At 45.1% G+C, this 21,520-nt stretch overlaps 1 protein-coding gene across 1 annotated transcript in view; it reads left to right on the top strand.

The window, feature by feature from the left end:
- The window catches only part of LOC147659532 (non-homologous end-joining factor 1-like), a gene marked incomplete at its 3' end in the record, with an annotated part of 376,856 nt that extends 358,650 nt beyond the window's left edge, over positions 1-18,206 (top strand). Inside the window, exon 4 of the mRNA XM_086951666.1 lies at positions 18,068-18,206. Within this exon, the coding sequence (XP_086807792.1) occupies positions 18,068-18,206 (139 nt within the window). The remainder of the gene's footprint in view (positions 1-18,067) is intronic.
- Positions 18,207-21,520: the final 3,314 nt, after the last annotated feature.

Below are 21,520 nucleotides of genomic sequence, written 5' to 3'. Positions count from 1 at the left end.
GATGGAAAACAATGACGTTGTGTTGATTAAACGCCAAGGCACATAGCCTGAACACAGATTTTGCAGCGTCCAGCCTAACTGTACAATAGAACGCAATTGTGACTGGCCATGCTGTAACATTAGCAAGTCTTTGTCTATTATATCTATGGCAGATGATACAATACTGTCCAGTGAATATATTCTGGAGGACAGAGTCATTAACCCATTGTCCACAACAGAAAGTGATTTTTCCAAAGTAATACAATCAATGTCTCGTATTTTTTCAGCTGTTTCAATTTGTGTGACTTTCCAAGCCTCGTTGTAAGCCGCATATATACTGGTCGCTATGAAACGCTTTTGACGCTGTTTGCGATGTCCCATAATGAAATCGCGCAAATCAGCATCATCTTTATGTAAAGATAAGTGTTGCTTAATTTCAGCCAGTGTGGATGATTCTAGCCATTCAAGGCACAGCTTCCCTACACTGTATGTTGTTATTATCCCTGGATGTTGTCTCTGGGAGTATCTAGGGCAGGGGTCTCCAAACCGGTCCTGGAGGGCCGGATCCATGCCAGATTTTTTGGATATCCTCATTGAAATACATGTAGTAATTTTTTTAATCTGGCATGGATCTGGCCCTCCAGGACCGGTTTGAAGACCCCTGATCTAGGGTCAGGTCTGGTCATTGTTAACCCCTGTGCTTTATTCAGGAATCTATCTTGACAGTTATTCGTGTCAATAGGCCAGATTAACCACTTTTTCCAATCAGGATGTGTTCTGTTTAGATGTAAAATTTTAGATACGTCTATCTCAATATCTGTTGTTGCATTATCCGGTATTGGCTTCGGAATAGACGGTTTGTTAAGGTCTTTGATCTTAGCTGGGCCAAGACAGGATGTTTGTTGAATTGTTTCATTTAAAAACATTATTTGCTCTGGGATCATGCAGGCTCGCAATAGTGCTTCTAGGCCTTGTACCTGCCACTCTTTTGTACCCCAGATTGTTTTTGTTTCAATGTTATTTTTCCAATAATCAAAACCAAATGTCATCATTTTTTCATAAAATGCTTCTGAATATATCAATTTAGTATTTGTCAGCATTGTTTTCAATCCTGTTTTATCTAACAGTTTATAATAAAACGTTTCTGCATCACTGGTGTTAAACCCTGAGAAGTACTGAAATTTCTCATAGAATGTTTTCGAACTGCTTTTAGGTGGAGTAGCACAATGTTCCCATTGGTTATATTTAAAAACATTTCTAGCTTGTGCAGATTTATGCAAGTAATGATCACCATAGTGTGTGTAGCAGAACATCTGTTCATAACTAGACAAACCTTGCAAATAATCATGTTCTGTAAATGTTGCTGACAACACTAAATCAGACATCATATTATTAATACTTTCAAAATCCCAATCATCAGAAAATTTACTCGGTTTTACAAAGTCACTTAAGGAAACCTTGAATTGATGAGGATCAGTGGTAGAAGTGGGCGGGGACGGAAGGGCACGGCGTGCCCTTACTTCTAAAAATTATTTCAGTCCGTTCCCCTACTTCTTACTTTTTAAAAAAGCATCCCGGGACGGCAACAATGGTCCTACTTAAAACAACTTTTTTCTTTCAGCTTTCAGGGGCTGCTCACACTTCTCTGTGAACTCCAGAGGCTGCAGCAGCCCCTCCCTGAGCTCGCACAGACGGAGGGCAGGCCCATTGTCATTCTGATTGAGGCAGATTAACCCCTTTAGAATGACAATGTGCCGGCCCTCTGCCTTTAGCATCTCAAGTGTCTGTGACATCGGAGTTGGCGATTACAGAGGAGCTTTCCCCAAACAAAAGAACCACGTTGTATAAGTTTAGGTTCATATTCTTCCCTCTAATATATAACCTTTAAGCAACGAGTACGAAAAGAAATAATTTCAAATGTATTCGAGCTGTGTAAAGCAATAATAAATGATTACTAAAGCAAGCAGAGTCTGAATTGCATTGTTAAACAAAAATACAACGGGTTTGCACAAAATTGTATTCAAGTACAAACTCCTTGCCCCTCCACTACCGGTATTTTTCAATGAGAAAGGCAGCATAATATTTAGAGACCATAAAATACAGCTGGATGGCATCTGCACTGAAATAGTTTGGAACAGACAATGTTATCAGCAAAGAATCTGAGGGCACAAGAACATTAAATTGGATTGGTCACTGGTGACTCTTTTGTGCTCCTCAGGGCAAAGTAACACTGAAAGTAAATATGCCTAACGAAACTTTTGGGGAGCAGTGTGAGCAGTACCACTTCAGTGAACAGGTATCAGGAAGGGAAACTTCCCTCTCTAATAAAATGCTAGGTTTACTATTTCAGTGGCCGCAGGCAAATGGAGCAGGACCACAATGGGGAAATGTCTGCCCAGAGAAGATCATTCCAGCCAGACCAGCACAAAAATAGTGGGCGCTTTACATAAATATTTGTTTTGAACACATTTTATTTACAAAGATTATTTTGAATGCTTCAGTTTGGTCATCACCTCACATGCTGCACATGGGGCTGGTAACGCAAGGATCATTGATTAACAAAGGTGCCGCTTTGGGTCAGTGACCCTCTTCATGTTGATTACTTTACATAGCGATTTCTTTAGAAACTATGGCCAGGAGAGGTGACAGGAAAAGAGAGGTGACGGGGCAGGAGAACTGATGGGGCAGGAGAAGTGAAGGGGCAGGAGCGGTTATTAGGCATGGGCAGGAGCGGTAACTGGCAGGAACAGTGATAGGGGCAGTGAACGGATAAGAGCAGTGAACGGGGCAGGAGAAGTGATGGGACAGGAGAAGTGATGGGGTTAGAGTGGTGATCGGGCAGGTGTGCTGACCGGACAGGAGCAGTGAACGGGCAGGAGCAGTGAACAAACAGGAGCGGTGACGGGGTAGGAAATGTGATGAGGCAGGAAAAGTGACGGGCTAGGAGCAGTGACTGGGCAGGAGAGGCAACAGGAAAGGAGAGGCGACTGGGCAGGAGAGGCGACTGGGCAGGAGAGGCGACTGGGCAGGAGAGGCGACTGGGCAGGAGAGGTGACTGGGCAGGAGAGGTGACTGGGCAGGAGAGGTGACTGGGCAGGAGAGGTGACTGGGCAGGAGAGGTGACTGGGCAGGAGAGGTGACTGGGCAGGAGAGGTGACTGGGCAGGAGAGGTGACTGGGCAGGAGAGGGGACGGAACAGGAGAGGGGACGGAACAGGAGAGGGGACGGAACAGGAGAGATGACGGAACAGGAGATGTGATGGGGCAGGGGAGGTAACGGGCAGGAGAGGTGACGGGGCAGGAGAGGTGACGGGGCAGGAGAAGTGAGAAGCAGTAGAAGTATTGGGGCAGGAGCGGTGATTAGGCATGAGCAGGAGTGGTAACCGGGCAGGAGCAGTGAACGGGGCAGGAGCAGTGAACGGGGCAGGAGCAGTGAACGGGGCAGGAGCAGTTAAGGGGGCAGGAGCAGTGACTGGGCAGGAGAAGGGAGGGGGCAGGGGAATTGACGAAGCAGGAGTGTTGATCGAGCATGAGCAGGAGTGCTGACTGGACAGGAGCAGTGAATGGGCAGGAGCAGTGAATGGGCAGGAGCAGTGAATGGGCAGGAGCAGTGAATGGGCAGGAGCGGTGACTGGGCAGGAAAAGTGACGGAGTAGGAAATGTGACGAGGCAGGGAAAGTGACGGGCCAAGAGCAGTGACGGGGCAGGAGAGGCAACAGGAAAGGAGAGGTGACTGGGCAGGAGAGGTGACTGGGCAGGAGAGGTGACTGGGCAGGAGAGGTGACGGGGCAGGAGAGGTGACGGGGCAGGAGAGGTGACGGGGCAGGAGAGGTGACGGGGCAGGAGAGGTGACGGGGCAGGAGAGGTGACGGGGCAGGAGAGGTGACGGGGCAGGAGAGGTGACGAAGCAGTAGAAGTAATGGGGCAGGAGCGGTGATTATGCATGAGCAGGAGTGGTAACCGGGCAGGAGCGGTGAACGGGGCAGGAGCAGTGAACGGGGCAGGAGCAGTGAATGGGGCAGGAGCAGTGAATGGGGCAGGAGCAGTGAATGGGGCAGGAGCAGTGAATGGGGCAGGAGCAGTGAACGGGGCAGGAGCAGTGAACGGGGCAGGAGCAGTGAACGGGGCAGGAGCAGTGAACGGGGCAGGAGCAGTGAACGGGGCAGGAGCAGTGAACGGGGCAGGAGCAGTGAACGGGGCAGGAGCAGTGAACGGGGCAGGAGCAGTGAACGGGGCAGGAGCAGTGAACGGGGCAGGAGCAGTGAACGGGGCAGGAGCAGTGAACGGGGCAGGAGCAGTGAACAGGGCAGGAGAAGTGACGGGCCAGGAGAAGGGAGGGGGCAGAGGAATTGACGAAGCAGGAGTGTTGATCGAGCATGAGCAGGAGCAGTGGAAGGGCAGGAGCAGGCATTTCCCAGGGCGACTGGAAGGGTAGGGGGTCAGTTTAGTTTGGGGGGACCGGTTTTGTACAAGTGCAGGAGTTTTAAAAACACTGCAAAGTTCTTTGTATATTCATCATGTTTCGGTTAACAATACAAGTGCCAAGATAACTTTGGTGATCAATGTACCTGCTGGAGAGAGATGGGAGCATGTTTTGTCTAGTGGCTGTTTTACTCATCTAAGGTAGCGCAGAGGGGTAATATGCCTGCTGCAAGAACATGTACCATGCATATCAAAGAGCAATATGTTATGTGCATAGTTCAGTGAGTACTGCTTTGTGTTCACTTCCCGAATGAAAGGACACCTGAATACATATGGCCTGGCGGTTCGGGCTGGACTGTTCACATTGGGCGCAGGATCAAGACTGCCAAAAAACAATGGATTTAGGCCTAGATCTCTGTACTGGGGTGAATGTATGACATTGTTCTGCATTCTGTCCATCAATTGTTCTTTTTGCATTTGTCACCCCGAGTGGGACAGGTATGCTCAGACATGAGTCCTGTGCTCTTCATGCCACTGGAATCAAGCTATCCTGGCTGATGAAGGCTGAAAGCCCGAAACCGGTCCTAGGATGCTTGTTTCCAGTCCAGGGAGGACCTGGCCTGGCAGTTCAGGCTGGACTGTTCCCATTGGGTGCAGGATCAAGACTGATTTGCATATGGCTGGCTCCAAACTGGAATGGCATGGTGAGCAAAGAAACAATGGATTTAGGCCCAGATCTCTGTACTGGGGTGAATGTATGATATTGTTCTGCATTCTGTCCACCAGTTGTTCTTTTTGCTATATTATGATTGAGCAGCAAGCTGGCTGAGTCTAGATTCTCCCGAAGAGTCCCTTTCTCTTCTGAGCCCTGCTTAACACATGTGTACAGGAGGAGCCCTGTATTCATGACCTCAATGTTTGAGTCAAAAAATAATCATGGATTTCTGATCAATGAGAGTAAAAGCATTAAGGTAACATGTTGTTCCTGCTTATATTTCACACGCTTTACATAAACTTGTATTCCTTATGAGTGTTTGCTTTTTCCTGAATTAAAACTCAAATAAACATGTTTATCCATTGTTTTAATTAAATAACGTTATAAGCTGTAACTGGTCAGTGAAATGCTAAACGTACAAAAAATTGGGTTTTGCTATTTCTAGCCACACCCCTGACTCCGCCCACTGATTCAATCTTCAGTTATTCCCGCCCCCTGATTTTCTACCCACAGTTCCCCTACTTTTATTTTCCCACTTCGACCACTGATGAGGATATTTCAGGATTTCGATCGGACCATTTATTTCATAGTCCGTTTTGTCCCATACTATTGGACTGGCTGTGACATTTACTGTTGACAGTTCTCTTTTCTTCACGTGGGATGATCTGTGTGGTTTTAGGACTAAGTTGATGTTCTGACTTGCTGTGTCCATTGAACTGTATTTTCCCTCAATGAATTTTCCCAAACAAAGTACCATGATGAGCCAAAGCAGGAGGAAAAATATACCTAGACCAAACCAGAACTCTAACCATGGAGAAACAAGGTAAATTTCCTTGAGTTGATGAAAGAGTTCTGTTGCTTTTTCTTTAAAAGTCTTTGTTTCTCGCATCACTTCGGGGTTGCTTTGATCCTCAGAAAAGCTATAGAAGTTGATGAAATAGCCAGAGGCAGTTCTGTCAATTGTTGGGATTGTTCTTTCAATTTGTCTTTCGGTAGCATTTTCTGATGCCACATTATTGTAGACTGGTGTTTCTTGACGAACTGTTTCAATCTGTGTCTCAAGAGGCACGAGTTCCATGGCATTATTGCATAGTCCTTCTCTGTGCACTGCAGGCTGATCGAATGTGATTAGTCTTTCAGTTTGAACCTCTTGGATTGTTGCAAGTTTGGGTATTCTGTTGTTTCTCGGGAGTCCACTGGGCCTACTGTTGATTATAGGCCACATGCTTGTGGTTTTACCAGGTCGATTGATACAACTCTGTTCTCCTTTTTACCAGCAAGGGGCGGTAATACTACTGATCTTGTTCCGTTGATTGCTAAGACAGGTACTGCTTTTCTGTAAGAAGGCCCAAATTCCTTCTTCACCGCTATTTTTTCTCTGACTAGATCCCCAATCTTTGGAATCCAGACACGCCTTGCTGGGGCTGGTGGTGCCTCGTCAGTGGTAGTTGGCTGTTACTTTAACTTTGTTGCTTAAGGATTTTCTTGTTTCATTCAAGTCCTGTAAAACAGCCAAACGGTCTTTGATGTCAAAGTCTGTATTGTTATCTTCTACCACTGATACCTGACTATCTAAGTCCTGAATGTGCATTCTATTTCCGAACAATAGTTCATATGGGCTGAAACCTTTTAGAGAATTTCTTGGCAAATTGTTAAGACTTAACTGGACACTTATTAAATGTTTGACCCACCCATCACCCGAACCTAATACCTTCGCTGTTATAGATTGCTTTATGTCCCGGTTTTTTCTTTCTACCACACTGTTCCCTACGGGGTGTGATGGACAAGAATACCGCAAGCCAATGCCCATGCTGGCCATGGCCTCCTTATAAGCTTGAGGGCTGAAAGCAGGACCCTGGTCAGAATGGAACATGGCAATTGTGTATGTGCCGATAAAGACTTGCAGATCTTTTATAACCGTTCTGGCGTCAGCCGAGCGCTGGGGCCACATTTTTTAAGTGGATTTAGCCTTAATGATATACAATGGGACGCGTTTCTCTTGTTTGATTGCGCGGATAGATCGCCTTATGCTTTCTATTAGGGTTCCTGACACTACACTGGCCGGTTCTCCACTGCGATCTCTGTTGCAGTCTACACAATTTTTTGCAAAATCATGAATACCTACACTCATTTCCGGCCACCAGTACTCTGACTGTAATTCTTTCAGAGAGTCCCTGATTGTTTGGTGTCTCAGACCCAACCCCATATGTGCTTCCTGTGTAAGGAAACCTCTCCGGTTCCTGTTTGGAATTACCCTATCCCCCACTCCAGGGATTCGAGCAAAAGGAACGGAGTTTGCATCAATTACGTATGCATAATTGAGTGGATAGTTCACGGGTAGTGCTGCACAGTCGCCTTTTACGGACGTTTTTACTGCCAGTATGGTTTCCCCGTCTATGTATTTTTCTGAACGCTTTTTTGTGGCTACGGAAGCCGGTTTAGTTGCTTCCGCTATGGCTGTATTAGCCAATGAATTCTCTGCAACGTGAACGCCATCACGTTGATGACTCAGAGTGTGTATCACGTGAGTCTTTTGTAGTTCTTTCTGTAAAAGAGCTACCTGTTTCCAAAGCATTTTATGCTTTATTGTGGCACCTGTGTCATCTTTGTAATCATTTTGAATCCAGCTCTGTAACTTGTTATTGTAAGAGTTGACGCAAAAATGCGAATCGCACACGATAAGTGTCGGGAATTCACGTTCTGCATTTTCAAGCGCCATCTTTAAAGATCTGATTTCAGCTCGCTGAGCCGAACAGTTTCTAACTGATTCAGTTTTTGTTATTTTCGGCCTAAATTTACCGCACAGACAGCGACCTTTAACAATCGCGCAGGCTGCATCGTAGGTTTTGTTCCCTACGTTGAAATGCTGTACGAATCTGTCTGTATAGATTATACAGGCGTACTGTGGGAGAGGCAGAAGTTCGATTGGCAGAGGATATTCTTCTTCATAAGTCAAATCATTCAGTTTTTCGAATTGCAGGGCGAAATAGTATTTCACATTTTCCGCTCCAAGAGAATCTACACACTGTATCCATTTCGGATCCAGTGACACTGTAGGCAGGTTTACTGGGCTGAATAGCACCTCGAAGGCGGATTCCGCTGTGAGGATATTAATCCTTTTGCCATGTGCTAGTTCTCGTTCATTCGATAATGCAGTTTCTACTGCTTTCACAGTATTTTCTGTTGGACTGAATGTTTTTTCTGCTTGTGTGTACAAGTGAGATTTAATTGAAATTGGTCCCTTTTTCTCCCTCATTAGAGGTCAGGTACGTGAATCCGCATCTTCCTGGGATGATTCAGATTACAAAATTGCGTGTGTTGTCACGTGCATCTAATTTTGTTTTTGCTAACATGACTGTTTGCAGTGATCTCAAAATTTCTGTGTGTTTTTGAGTCCAAGTGATTGGTTTAAAATCAGGTTTCATTAGTTCATAGAGCGGTTTAACCCTCTCCGCATAATTTAGAATGTAAGTTCTTCCGAAATTCAGGAAACCTAGAATCGATTGTAAATTCTTCAGCGTTTTCGGTGCTTGGAGTACAGCGCACTTCTCTAAGAAGTTGTCCGCTAGGCTTTTTCCTTCACTTGATAATTCGTATCCTAAAAATAATACTAGCAGATGGGCAATTTGAGACTTTTTAAAGTTGAATTTGTAACCCTCTGCTGCGAACCCAAGTATAATGGTGTTCACTCTTTTTAAGTGAGTCTCCGAGTCGTCGTCTGTTAGATAGATATCATCTACGTAAGATAATGCCTCATCATCATACATTTGTAGTAACTCTGTTACTCTGGCTGAAAATAGTCCTGGGCTGTTCTTGAATCCCTGTGGGAGCCTACAGAAATTTTTCTGAGACCCCCATTACTGAGAAAGCGGTCAAGTATCTGCTTTCTGGTGCAATGTTTTGACAAAAGAAACCATTAGATATGTCTAATGTTGTTTTATATTTTTTACGAACTATGTTATTCATTAGTGCAGCACTATGCGAATTCTGTACTGCAAATGTTTTGCAACATGCGTTAAGGTGTCTGCAATCCAAAGCTAGACAATATGAATTGTCTGGTTTGGAGACAGGAAACAAAGGATTGTTCATTTGAGAGGTGCATGTTTCAATCACCCCCTGGTATTCAAGTTGATCTAAAATCTCCCTGACTTGTTTTTTAGCTTCTTGCTTAATGGGATACTGCCTTTGGGCAGTCGGTTGACTTTTTAACTGGATTTTGTGAGGAGGAGAGTCCTCATCCCATCCTACATGGTTTTTATATAATGCTGGTGCCTGGGCTACTGCCCATTTCCTTGCATAAGTATATTTTTTGTGAATCGGAATGTGATTCGAGAAGGCAGGCCTAATCATTTCTTCGCCCCGAGGGCATTCCCTGACAAACTCTGGGGGCCAATCTTTTTCAGCTAACAGAATATCATAGCCTTTTGAGAGTTTATCCCAAAATAGACCCCTTATTTTCCTAGTCTTATCACCCTCTATACGGAGTGTTATTTCGTATATCTTATGGGGCTCGCTAACTCTGGGGTCGGCAGTTTCTACCTGAATGTATTCATTCGTGTTCACTGTCTCCAGATGACTCATCAGGATCTTGCGAGCTATGGTGATTTCTGCTGCACTGTCTAGCATTGTCTGTGCCCACTCCCCATTTTTCAACTGTGTCCTCGGTATTCTCTGCATGTTCGATTACTCTAATACTGGCTACCTTCTTTCTTGGAAATTGAGATTTTTTACTTTGAGCAGGTTCCTTGTCTTTGGACTTGGTGTGCTCTCCTGGGTCTGACCGTCCTCTTCTTTCCGATTTCTGCGAAAAAGATTGAGAGGGACGTGTATCAATACTTAGATATCTATCAGGCTTCTTCAAATTATCCCTATTTCTAAGGTTATATCTTTTCTCAGAGGGCTCCCTCTGGGGAGACTGGTGTTCTCGAGTCGGAGTTCTTTCCCTCCGTCGAGGAGACCTTCCTCTGGACTGGAAAACTTTTTCCTTGGGAGTGGATTGTTTATTTCCATCCCAGCTCTTTTTAGGAGTGTTTGAATTATTTTTAATAAATAATTTTTCAGGATTTTCGAGCAGTTGGGACTTTACTGGTTTTCCACCCAAGCTGTCTCTACCTAGTTCTTCATAACATTTTTCTATAATTCTGGCAAGCTCAATTGGTTGATCTGTTATATCTGTTTCCTTCAACTTCTGGCGGATCGCCACAGATGCTGCTTCTCCTTTTATATTGGCTAGTAATATAGCCGAGACCTGCTTGAAGTCTTTCAGTAATTTCATATCAAGAGTTAAAGCAGGTTCTGGACCGTATTCATTCTGAATCTGTTTTAGCACTTCTGGTATTACCGCCGTTGACGGAACACCATGTGTTTTTGTGTAAATGGAAGCAAAGACTGTACCCCAAGTGTCACAGTCCTCCACGTGTGGTGCGACCCCCATTGGAAGGCAGATGATCAGAATTCTGTGTTTCTCAATAGGGGTAGTATTCGGAAATACTGCCTCTATTTTAGTAATTTTCTGCGCTAACCAGAAAGGAATTTGTTCCCGTTTTATGGGTGTTTTACCAAGACATGACTGTATGTTCTGTGGTGTAATTTTATTTGTGTTCCCCTGATGAGGGGTCAGCTGTGGTACATTAACAGCTGTTTGGACTGTAGCAGTCCGCATTACATATTGGACTAATAGTCAATGTATTTTAATTAATGTTTTTAGCTGTGCTAAAAGTTCTTCTCTAGACATTTTTGCAATGTCCTGATGTGGTGTGTAGCTGGCTAGAACCGGCCACGTTGCTCCTGGTCTACTTAGTGGACCGAGCCTGGTAATATGATCATTGTGTTTTAGGGCGCCTTTAAACCAGAGTAGGTGCTCTTGGTATTTTAATGGGATTTCAATCTCCTCGAAAGGAGCTTACTCTTCCGGTGGATCCCCTATTTTGTAATAATACAGCTAAGAGGGTTTTTAGGGTGTTCCAGACAAACTAGGCGCACAACCTGAGTAACCGCAAAGTTTAAAGTAACATAAAGTAAACAGTATAGGCAAAGGGGCGGGCGGTAATCCCTCACAACCGCTCAAGGTTGGACCAAGGAGATCCACACAAATTGCAAAAACACAACGCAGCCCCTGCACTATATATGGTCAATAATTTCTTGGTGAATTTGGTCTTGGTTAAACTAGTTCACTGTGCACATCAAGACTTTCAGCGTCAGCATTCAAGGTAGGAGAACATTAGTGCAAATATAAAAGTTCAAAAGACGTAATGTTCTTGGTGTTGTCCACCAGTTTAATGTTCCTCTGTACAGGCCAACACGTGTTTCATCGCAGGGAACAGACTGCGAATCTTCAGGGCCTCTTAGAATGTGGGCGAAAATTTAGTAATCAGAGACACCCGGTTCGGGTGGAGTATAAAATGTGTGCAAGTTGCTTGCGTAGTAGGTTGTATCTTTTTTGTATTCAATTGGAGCTTTAACCGGGAGGAGAAGAGATGAAAGTGGTAGTCGAGATTTGTTTGAGGCAGTAGAGCTCCTATAGTTCCCGGCGCCGTTTGACGAAGACCGTCTTCGTCAAACGGCGCCGGGAACTATAGGAGGGGGAATACAAACAAAGAGGTGTACCCGCCTGTTCATTATTTGAGCGCTACTGCCTCAAACAAATCTCGACTACCACTTTCATCTCTTCTCCTCCCGGTTAAAGCTCCAATTGAATACAAAAAAGATACAACCTACTACGCAAGCAACTTGCACGCATTTTATACTCCACCCGAACCGGGTGTCTCTGATTACTAAATTTTCGCCCACATTCTAAGAGGCCCTGAAGATTCGCAGTCTGTTCCCTGCGATGAAACACGTGTTGGCCTGTACAGAGGAACATTAAACTGGTGGACAACACCAAGAACATTACGTCTTTTGAACTTTTATATTTGCACTAATGTTCTCCTACCTTGAATGCTGACGCTGAAAGTCTTGATGTGCACAGTGAACTAGTTTAACCAAGACCAAATTCACCAAGAAATTATTGACCATATATAGTGCAGGGGCTGCGTTGTGTTCCCCTATTTTGTAATAGTGGAACTCGTGTGTTGCAGCGTTTGCTGCTGGAAATTTTATCCAAGAATAGAATACCTCTGTCTGCCGATATTCGTGTGCCTCTATCACGAAGATGACTGTGCCACCTTGTGTGGTCAGTCCATTTTCTATACGTTTTGACGTTATAGATTTTCTTAAATGTGCCCGGATGATTATCGCACCCGGTTCAGTAGTCCCTGTATTATCAGGACCCTGCTGAGTCGCATTTACTGCGGCATCATCGTCTAACATTTTATAAATGCAGGTTTTTGCAGAGCAGGTCTCCAAGTAGACAAAGATTAGGTGCACAATATTTTGGAACACTGTATCCTTCAACGTTGAATAAACCAGAGCTTTACATAGGAATCTCTTCCTACTAAGTTCGGGCGGATTTTAACCTTTCACCCACTCCAGACGTCTATTGGAGTATTTACGGTAGAAAGGGGTCTGTGTGAAAAATGCACGACTGAGTTACTCTAACGTCTTGCGTTAGTTTTATCGCCTTACCAAACGTTGGGCGCCATGTAGTGTAGTTCCTATTTTCCCAATAGGCCCTGCGCATTGGAATAACAAACAGTAGTATGGACGTAGAAGTGCGGATCTTCCAGGTCTCCACTGACTATGCTAAACTTAATTGGGTTTGTTACCAACTAGCTCAGAGGTCACTGGAAACTTTCTTGACTGAATAGGAAGTGATCAGCTTCCCGGCACAGACAAGAAGGGATTCAGTTTTCCAACAAACGCATAAACATGACAACTTTGCTCCTTAGAATAAGAGTCAATCTCTAGAGTCGTGTGAAAGAATAGACAGTTATTTTACTCAGTCAGTTGTGCAGATTACTTTCACCAACATGCAGAGAATAGAGAGACGGGGGTTTTCAATAAAAGGTATTATTTATTGAACAGTCTTTCTTCTCGTGCAAGAGAAATGAATTGCCACAATTGCAAGACTAGTTATTATAAAAAGTGCGTACAGTAAAATGAGGATTGCGAAATAATACTGTAAAAGCATTGATATGGTTCCTTAGCCATACAATGGTTTAAAATGAATAAAATATATGCATAAATATATACATTCAGCTAACGTACTCAACTGGTGCTTCTAACTACGCCTACCCCAGTGTACCTGACCTAAGCCTAATACTTGGGAGGGAGTAAGTAAGTAGCAGTTTTAGTTAAGTTGGTTTTGCCAAGGTTTGATTCAAGAATTCTCTCTAAGGGTTTAGTCAACACCATATCTTTGTAATAGAATGTTGGAGGTCTTGTATCTCCTTCCAGGACTCGATATCCCAGTCACTCGCAAGAGTAGGCTGGAAACGCCGGAGCTGGATTTTCTTGGCAAGAGAAAAGACAGCGTCTCTATCAGCGCGTCAAGGAGGAGGAGGGGCAGCGTCCTTGGGCAGCTTGCATCTGCTGGGCTCTGCAGGGGACAGCTGTTCTGCTCCTATGTTCACCACACCATCGCTATCATCGATGTCGTTGAGACAGCATCAGCGTTTGCTTAAGGCAACGTTGGTAATATTTATACCTTAAAGGTGCCTGGTTTGACGTAAGTTTTAGGACATAAGACGTCAATAAAGATGTCACTAGGAAGTGATCGTCTCTCAGTGCTCATTAGAGTTCTATTACTAATCAAAACATAGCAAGCGGGGTTTTCCAAGGTTGCTGGGTTTTATCTTGTTGAAGAACTCGGAGTGTAATCTAGGAATCTCAGATAGTGGCTTCTGCTGTGTCATTTGCTCTAATGAGCTGCAGAGGAAGCTGCAGAGGAAGAGATTCTGAAATGTGGCTCTGATCGTGTTAGGCCAGAGACGAGTTTCTGAAATATCACTCTTGATCGTTTATGCCATTATAGGGGTACAAATGGATTATAGCTGTATAGGGGCATAAGGTCACAGTATTGATCAGGGTCCTAGATTAGAACGCGACAGGGTGTGCCCCACATGATTGTATACAGGCTCTGGTTCTTGCAGTCACTCAATACTGCAGACACCGGATGCCCATATGATTGTATACAGGCTCTGTTTCTTGCATTCACTCTTCATGCAGACACCGGGTGTGCCCTACATGATGGTATACAGGCTATGGTTCTTGCAGTCACTATTCATGCAGACACTCGGTGTGCCCCACATGATTGTATACAGGCTCTGGTTCTTGCAGTCACTATTCATGCAGACACCTGATGTGCCCCACATGATTGTATACAGGCTCTGGTTCTTGCAGTAACTGTTCATGCAGACACTGGGTGTGCCCCACATGATTGTATACAGGCTCCGGTTCTTGCATTCACTCTCCGTGCAGACTCCGGGTGAGCTCCACATGATTGTATACAGGCTCTGGTACTTGCATTCACTCTTCATGCAGATTCCGGGTGTGCTCCACATGATTGTATACAGGCTCTGGTTCTTGCCGTCACTCAATACTGCAGACACCGGGTGTGCCCAACATGATTGTATACAGGCTCTGGTACTTGCAGTCACTGTTCATGCAGACACTGGGTGTGCCCAACATGATTGTATACAGGCTCTGGTTCTTGCAGTCACTCTCCATGCAGACACAGGGTGTGCCCCACATGATTGTATACAGGGTTTGGTTCTTGCATTCACTCTCCATGCAGACACCGGATGTGCCCCACATGATTGTATACAGGTTCTGGTTCTTGGAGTCACTAATCATGCAGACACCGGATGTGCCACACATGATTGTATACAGGCTCTGGTTGTTGGAGTCACTCTCCATGCAGACACCGGATGTGCCCCACATGATTGTATACAGGCTCTGGTTCTTGCAGTCACTCTTCATGCAGACACTGGGTGTGCCCCACATGATTGTATACAGGCTCTGGTTCTTGCATTCACTCTCTATGCAGTCACTGGGTGTGCCCCACATGATTGTATACAGGGTTTGGTTCTTGCATTCACGCTCCATGCAGACACCGGATGTGCCCCACATGATTGTATACAGGCTCTGGTTCTTGCAGTCACTAATCATGCAGACACCGGATGTGCCACACATGATTGTATACAGGCTCTGGTTCTTGCAGTCACTCTTCATGCAGACACTGGGTGTGCCCCACATGATTGTATACAGGCTCTGGTTCTTGCATTCACTCTCTATGCAGTCACTGGGTGTGCCCCACATGATTGTATACAGGGTTTGGTTCTTGCATTCACGCTCCATGCAGACACCGGATGTGCCCCACATGATTGTATACAGGCTCTGGTTCTTGCAGTCACTAATCATGCAGACACCGGATGTGCCACACATGATTGTATACAGGCTCTGGTTCTTGCAGTCACTCTTCATGCAGACACTGGGTGTGCCCCACATGATTGTATACAGGCTCTGGTTCTTGCATTCACTCTCTATGCAGTCACTGGGTGTGCCCCACATGATTGTATACAGGGTTTGGTTCTTGCATTCACGCTCCATGCAGACACCGGATGTGCCCCACATGATTGTATACAGGCTCTGGTTCTTGCAGTCACTCTTCATGCAGACACCCGGTGTGCCCCACATGATTGTATACAGGCTCCGGTTCTTGCAGTCACTATTCATGCAGACACTGGGTGTGCCCCACATGATTGTATACAGGCTCTGGTTCTTGCATTCACTCTCCATGCAGACACCGGGTGTGCCCCACATGATTGTATACAGGCTCTGGTTCTTGCAGTCCCTGTCCATGCAGACACCGGGTGTGCCACACATGATTGTATACAGGCTCTGTTTCTTGCAGTCACTCAATACTGCAGACACCGGATGTGCCCCACATGATTGTATACAGGCTCTGTTTCTTGCAGTCACTCAATACTGCAGACACCGGATGTGCCCCACATGATTGTATACAGGCTCTGGTTCTTGCAGTCACTATTCATGCAGACACCGGGTGTGCCCCACATGATTGTATACAGGCTCTGGTTCTTGCATTCACTCTCCAAGCAGACACTGGGTGTGCCCCACATGATTGTATACAGGCTCTGGTTCTTGCAGTCACTCTCCATGCAGACACCGGGTGTGCCCCACATGATTGTATACAGGCTCTGGTTCTTGCAGTCACTCTTCATGCAGACACTGGGTGTGCCCCACATGATTGTATACAGGTTCTGGTTCTTATAGTCACTCTTCATGAAGACTCCGGGTGAGCCCCACATGATTGTATACAGGCTCTGGTTCTCGCAGTCACTCTCCATGCAGACGCCCCGTTTCGAAGTCCATCCCTGTCTGATCCATGCTGGTCACCTCTGGTCTGTGGTGTTTGGGTGGGGAGGGCCGGGGTGGGAGCATGCCACAGTATGAACATGTTACTGGCTTGTTCTAGTGACTGCTGCCCCCGGCCTAGTGTAGTAACTTCTGTACTTGAAGACCCGCCTTCTAACTGCGGAGCCATTGTCCTGAGATCTCGCGATGTAAAGGACACAACTGGGGGCACGGGAGGCAGGGTCTGAGGGTGTGGGGGGCACGGGAGACCTCTGCACCCTTCTTTGGTCTGCTAACTAATAAAGAGCTATTGTGTAACGGCCTGGTTCTAATCGCGGCGTCCCCATGAACCCCTCTCCGCCCGCCCTCGCACAGATTGTGTAATGAAATGAAAAGAAATGAAATGAAATGAAAAAGATTCTTGATAGCGCGCACTGTGACCAAACGGCTTCCTGGCGCTAGATCCTCTGTGCATCCGTCTGATCTGCTAATGGCCACTAATTCAAAGTACTTCTTTTTTTTTTATTTCTGTAATTTTTTATTGTATTCTAAAAAGAGAAACCATCAGAAACAAGCGGGTGTATAGAAAAGTTCATCTTTATGGTACTTCTAATGCCATGCTGGACAGCTGGCCGCACTCGCTGTATACTGCTGTGGCGCGTGTTCCGCTAGCGGGCACCAGATGGCGCTGTTCCCATGCACTAGAGTTGGGAGTGCTTAGGACTAACGGTGACAGGTGAGTAAACTTTTCTCTGACACTCTTGTTCAAGATGCTCTTTCCAGGTAGCGCTGTTGTCGGACCCCAGCTCCTCCCTCCTCGAGAGGGGTCCCCTCTGCAGAGCCCCCTTCTCCCTGCCTGGCACCCTGGGAACTAGGGTTACCAGCTGGCAGGGTGCAAATTCAGGACGGTCAGTGTAAAAATTCAGGACAAAGGGTCAAAATTCAGGACAAAAATTCAGGACAGAAGGTCACAATTCAGGACAAACATTAGGGACGAAACGTACGTTTTATAGACATATCAGAGGAGGTGGCACAATAATATATAAGTAAGTAAATAGACAACCAAAATAAATACGAGTCAAAATAAGTTTATATAAGGTTTATCCAATCGTGCACTTAACAGTTTTTCAGTATGCGCGCAACTTTGCGAAGCGACATTGGGCCCTTTCTGCAATCAAGATTTGTGCTAGTAACAATCAACATTAATAAATAGTAGTTTTTTAATTGTATGTTGAAATCTGTGTACAGTGAAAAGGGTTTTAGTTATTTTATTTGTATTTTCTACAGCATGGTGCCAAGACAAAAGCAGAATGCTTTGCCTTAGTCCCATGCAGGAGAAGGCACCCCACATGCTGTCACTACAATTGTGCCCATTAGCACTTATAGAATGACAATCAGCTGCAGTCACAGAATGACAACGGGCCACTCCACAGTCTGCACGAGGGAGGTCCGGGAGGGGTGGCTGCAGGCAGCCTCTTCAGATTAAAAGATAAGAGCGAGAGGCTTCTCGCATGGGAAACAGCATTCCTTTCTGAGATTTCCCATTTCGATTTTAGTATGATGTCTGTAAGGCGTCCGTAATTACGGACGCCTTGTGGACCTCATACTAAAATGACGGACGGTCCGTGAAATTTACGGACGGTTGGTCACCCTACTGGGAATAGCATGCCCTAACCTTGCTGTTTGTCTGTCCCTGCAGGTCTCTCGTCACCTCCTGCGGCCCCTGATGGCCATGAGCCTGGCTCTGGAGCGCCATTCCCAGGAGCTGGCCGCCCTCCTGCTGCGAAAGGATGCAGAGATCCAGGACTACCGGGAGGGCGGCGCCACGCTGAGCCGAGGTAGGTGTGTCTGCACCTCACACCCTAAATAATGTGCCGGGGTTCAGCAATGGCGTTACACAGGGCATAAGTCCTAAAAAAACACAGAGGTGCCAGTATGTAAGTGACTTCCTGGTGCGTGACATCACAGGAAGTGACCTCGCAAGAAGTGGTGTCACAAGAAGTAACCTCACAGGAAATGACCTTGTTGGAAGTGACATCCGATATTAAGACCTCACACATATGTTTAGCAGCTCTATCATGAGGACATGTAAGCACATTACTAGAGTTAACAAATGGGATTTTGCATCAAGGTTGTACCCAAAATGTGGTGCATCCTCGACGCAAAATCTATTCCTCAATTGATACAGTTAAACAGAAAATCTTTTGTACAAATAAGTTGACAACAAGAGGAAACAGGACAGTAAGTAAGTAAGTAAATACATTTATTTGTTGATTAATTAAAATCATTACAAAGAAGTACATATCAAGCACAAAGTCTGATTGAACATATATGGATACAATGCCTTAAAATAAGTTGATCAACATTTGCTTAACCCTTTTCCAGTTAGAGACTAAAGTGCATTATACTAGCAACTAATAATAACCGTTTCCAATAACAGTCTACAATGACTGAATAACGTGCAATGTGCTCTCAGCGACGAAACTAATGTGCATTGTGCTAGCAGCAAATATTACAAGCATCACAATAGCAATTAGCAGCAAAAGAAAAGAGCAATTAGTAACTTCTGTTACAGATTATCTGTAACTATTACCAGCAAGGTATAAAGTGCATTCATTTTCAGTAGCAAAGCTAAAGTGCATCATGCTAGCAGCAACAAGATATGAATCACTGTATTAATTAAAAACTAATATATAATACAAAGCTCCTACCGGTGATAAAGTGCACCTGTGCTGACCTCTAAAATCATAGAAAATAATTGTACATAATGTGCTTAACCACAGCCTTAAAATAACATTGTGAAAAACATGGCAGTAGATCTCTTCTGCTTAGTTGATTGCAAAGTCTCCATTTGAAGAGATCTTATAATAATAATAGTGAGACACCTCTGGAGGCGAACACTTTCTCTGGAGAGATCTGTGGTGCAGAAGTTACTGTCGATGTACAATGTGTATGCTACGATAGGAACTCTGACGCCCTGCAGTGGGACCAGTAGCACTATAAAAGAAATAAAATAGTGGATTTGACATTATTTGTGTAAATACTGGAACAGACCAATACAGCTGACATTTTTACAGTGCATGTATATCTCTCATATAGAGGGAGTTAAGAAAGTCAGAAACATGGCTGTCCTAAGTACCTGTGAAGTGATAGGCTGAGAGCCTTTGTTTTCTTTCTATTGCATTTGCATTGAAGTGTGAGGCTCGGATAGTGCCGCCAGGATAATATTGAAACAAAAGGAGACCTGGTGGCTCCTCAGCTTCATATCAACAAAGGACAAGGCAGCAGGGTAAACGGCGAGTCAGAAAAATTTACTTTAAACTCGTATTACCCACCTCAAATGGCCAGCTGCCACATGAGCACAATAAATACAGAAGAAAAGGCCGATGGGAGGCAATACACTAGATCAGAAAATTACAGTGCACACACAGCAGAGTTCATTTAGCAGGTGTTGTGGGTTTTGTTGCAAGTCTTTATTTTTCAAAAGTCGTTAATACACATGTACAGACAGCCAACACGTTTCACCCTTTACAAGTGCTTCTTCAGGGCAAAGATAATGTAATGAAATTTGCATGTCAGTGTAAATAAATCCATCCATAAGTATGCTTGCAAAGCGTCCCTTTAGGTGGACGTTGTTTCCAGAAATGAGGCCTTAAGCGGTAATGAGTACCCATGTTATTCAGTCCAATTATAATGTAGATTGACTTCAAGGGGCGAAGAAGCAACTCATATGGCATTAATAAGCCTCCAGCGTATTCAGTAAAAGTACTTGTTTGAGCCGGTATTCGTGTATGACCCGAGCCCTTGTGCCGGAGCAGCAGGAGTGAATATATCGGCGCTACTGCTGCTGCTGCCGGACACGGGCTCGGATCATACACGAATACTGGCTCAAACGAGTACTTTTACTGAATACGCTGAAGTTACCATAACAGTCTCATGCTTAGCATTATATACCACACCACACAAGCTCGCTATCCGTTTGTCAATGTGAAAGTTCTCCTTTCAGGAGGGTGCATTACTAAGTGGAGGTAGGGCTGTGTCAAGCACATTCTAAGCACGCGCCTCCCTTGTAAGTTGCCCTTTCTGGGAGCCGTGATCAGTCTTCCCATCGCTCCATTAGAATTCCAAGTAGTGAGGCTTAAAAGTTCCGAGGTCTTGTCCAACAAAGCTGAGAAAACCTGACACAAATTTACATCCACTTCGAGCAAACTCCACGCAGAGTTCTTCCCTGGAGAAGGCAGCACATTGGCAGCTGCCTTCGGCCCACTTGTCTAAAAGCTGCATGAGCCCGGTCTCTGTTGTATATTGATTCTTCTTGTAATATGGCTTACAGTAGTCATTAGCCCTTTCTCAGTGTTTTCACCTTCTTAGCTTCCCAGAATACCTGTGTGTGTTCTAATCTAGACCAGAGTGTTCTACTACTCTGCTGTGTCCTACAATAAATCTACATCTAATCAACTAGAAGTATCCTGTCCTCTATCTTCACCTATTTACAACAGTCTCCTTAGGAAATCCTTATTGCAATATTCATCCTCATAGTATTTGCGCACCTACATCCTTTTGCTTGGTCAGAAAAGATGTCCACAGGAGCCTTGGATCCAAGAGTCCCGTTAGAAAGCCTGTGTTTGTGGGAACTTTTTCACTTAACTAATGGACAATCTTTTCTCCCCGGAGTACAGTTATTTCGCAGGTCACCAGCCTGAAGCTAACAGATTTGATTTTCAGACTGTTTATCCACCGCCTGTCCTGGATAGCACAGTCCTGGAAGAGTCACTGCACTCTCCTTCAAATGTTGAGCTAAGTGTCGAGGAAGCAACAAGTGGGCGGATTGCCATCCATCCCCTCATCCCTGGTTCCAGGCTGCGCAGAGGCTTGTGGGCTTCTCAGACCTATCGAGAGTCTCACCACGAGGAGCCTTGAGGCTTATTGCGAACTGAAATCAATGATGTGAGATTGTGGAGGCCATTGAGACTGATTGACTCTGCTTTGAGCTACACCCAGGCGGCCCCTGCTTGGAGAAGAGAGCGACCCCATCATTGATGATGCAAATGGAGGTTCCTTCTGATTTAGATCTCGCCAGAGGTAAGTTTGTCAACAAGAGGAGTCTGGTTGTTGGTGCTTTCTCCAAGTCCGGGATCTGTTGGTTGTTCCT

This window comes from Lissotriton vulgaris, unplaced genomic scaffold (genome assembly GCF_964263255.1).
Source record: "Lissotriton vulgaris unplaced genomic scaffold, aLisVul1.2 SCAFFOLD_830, whole genome shotgun sequence".
Taxonomy (NCBI): domain Eukaryota; kingdom Metazoa; phylum Chordata; class Amphibia; order Caudata; family Salamandridae; genus Lissotriton; species Lissotriton vulgaris.
The sequence above is the reverse complement of the archived record's forward strand: the minus strand, read 5'-3'. Positions and strand labels throughout refer to the sequence as shown.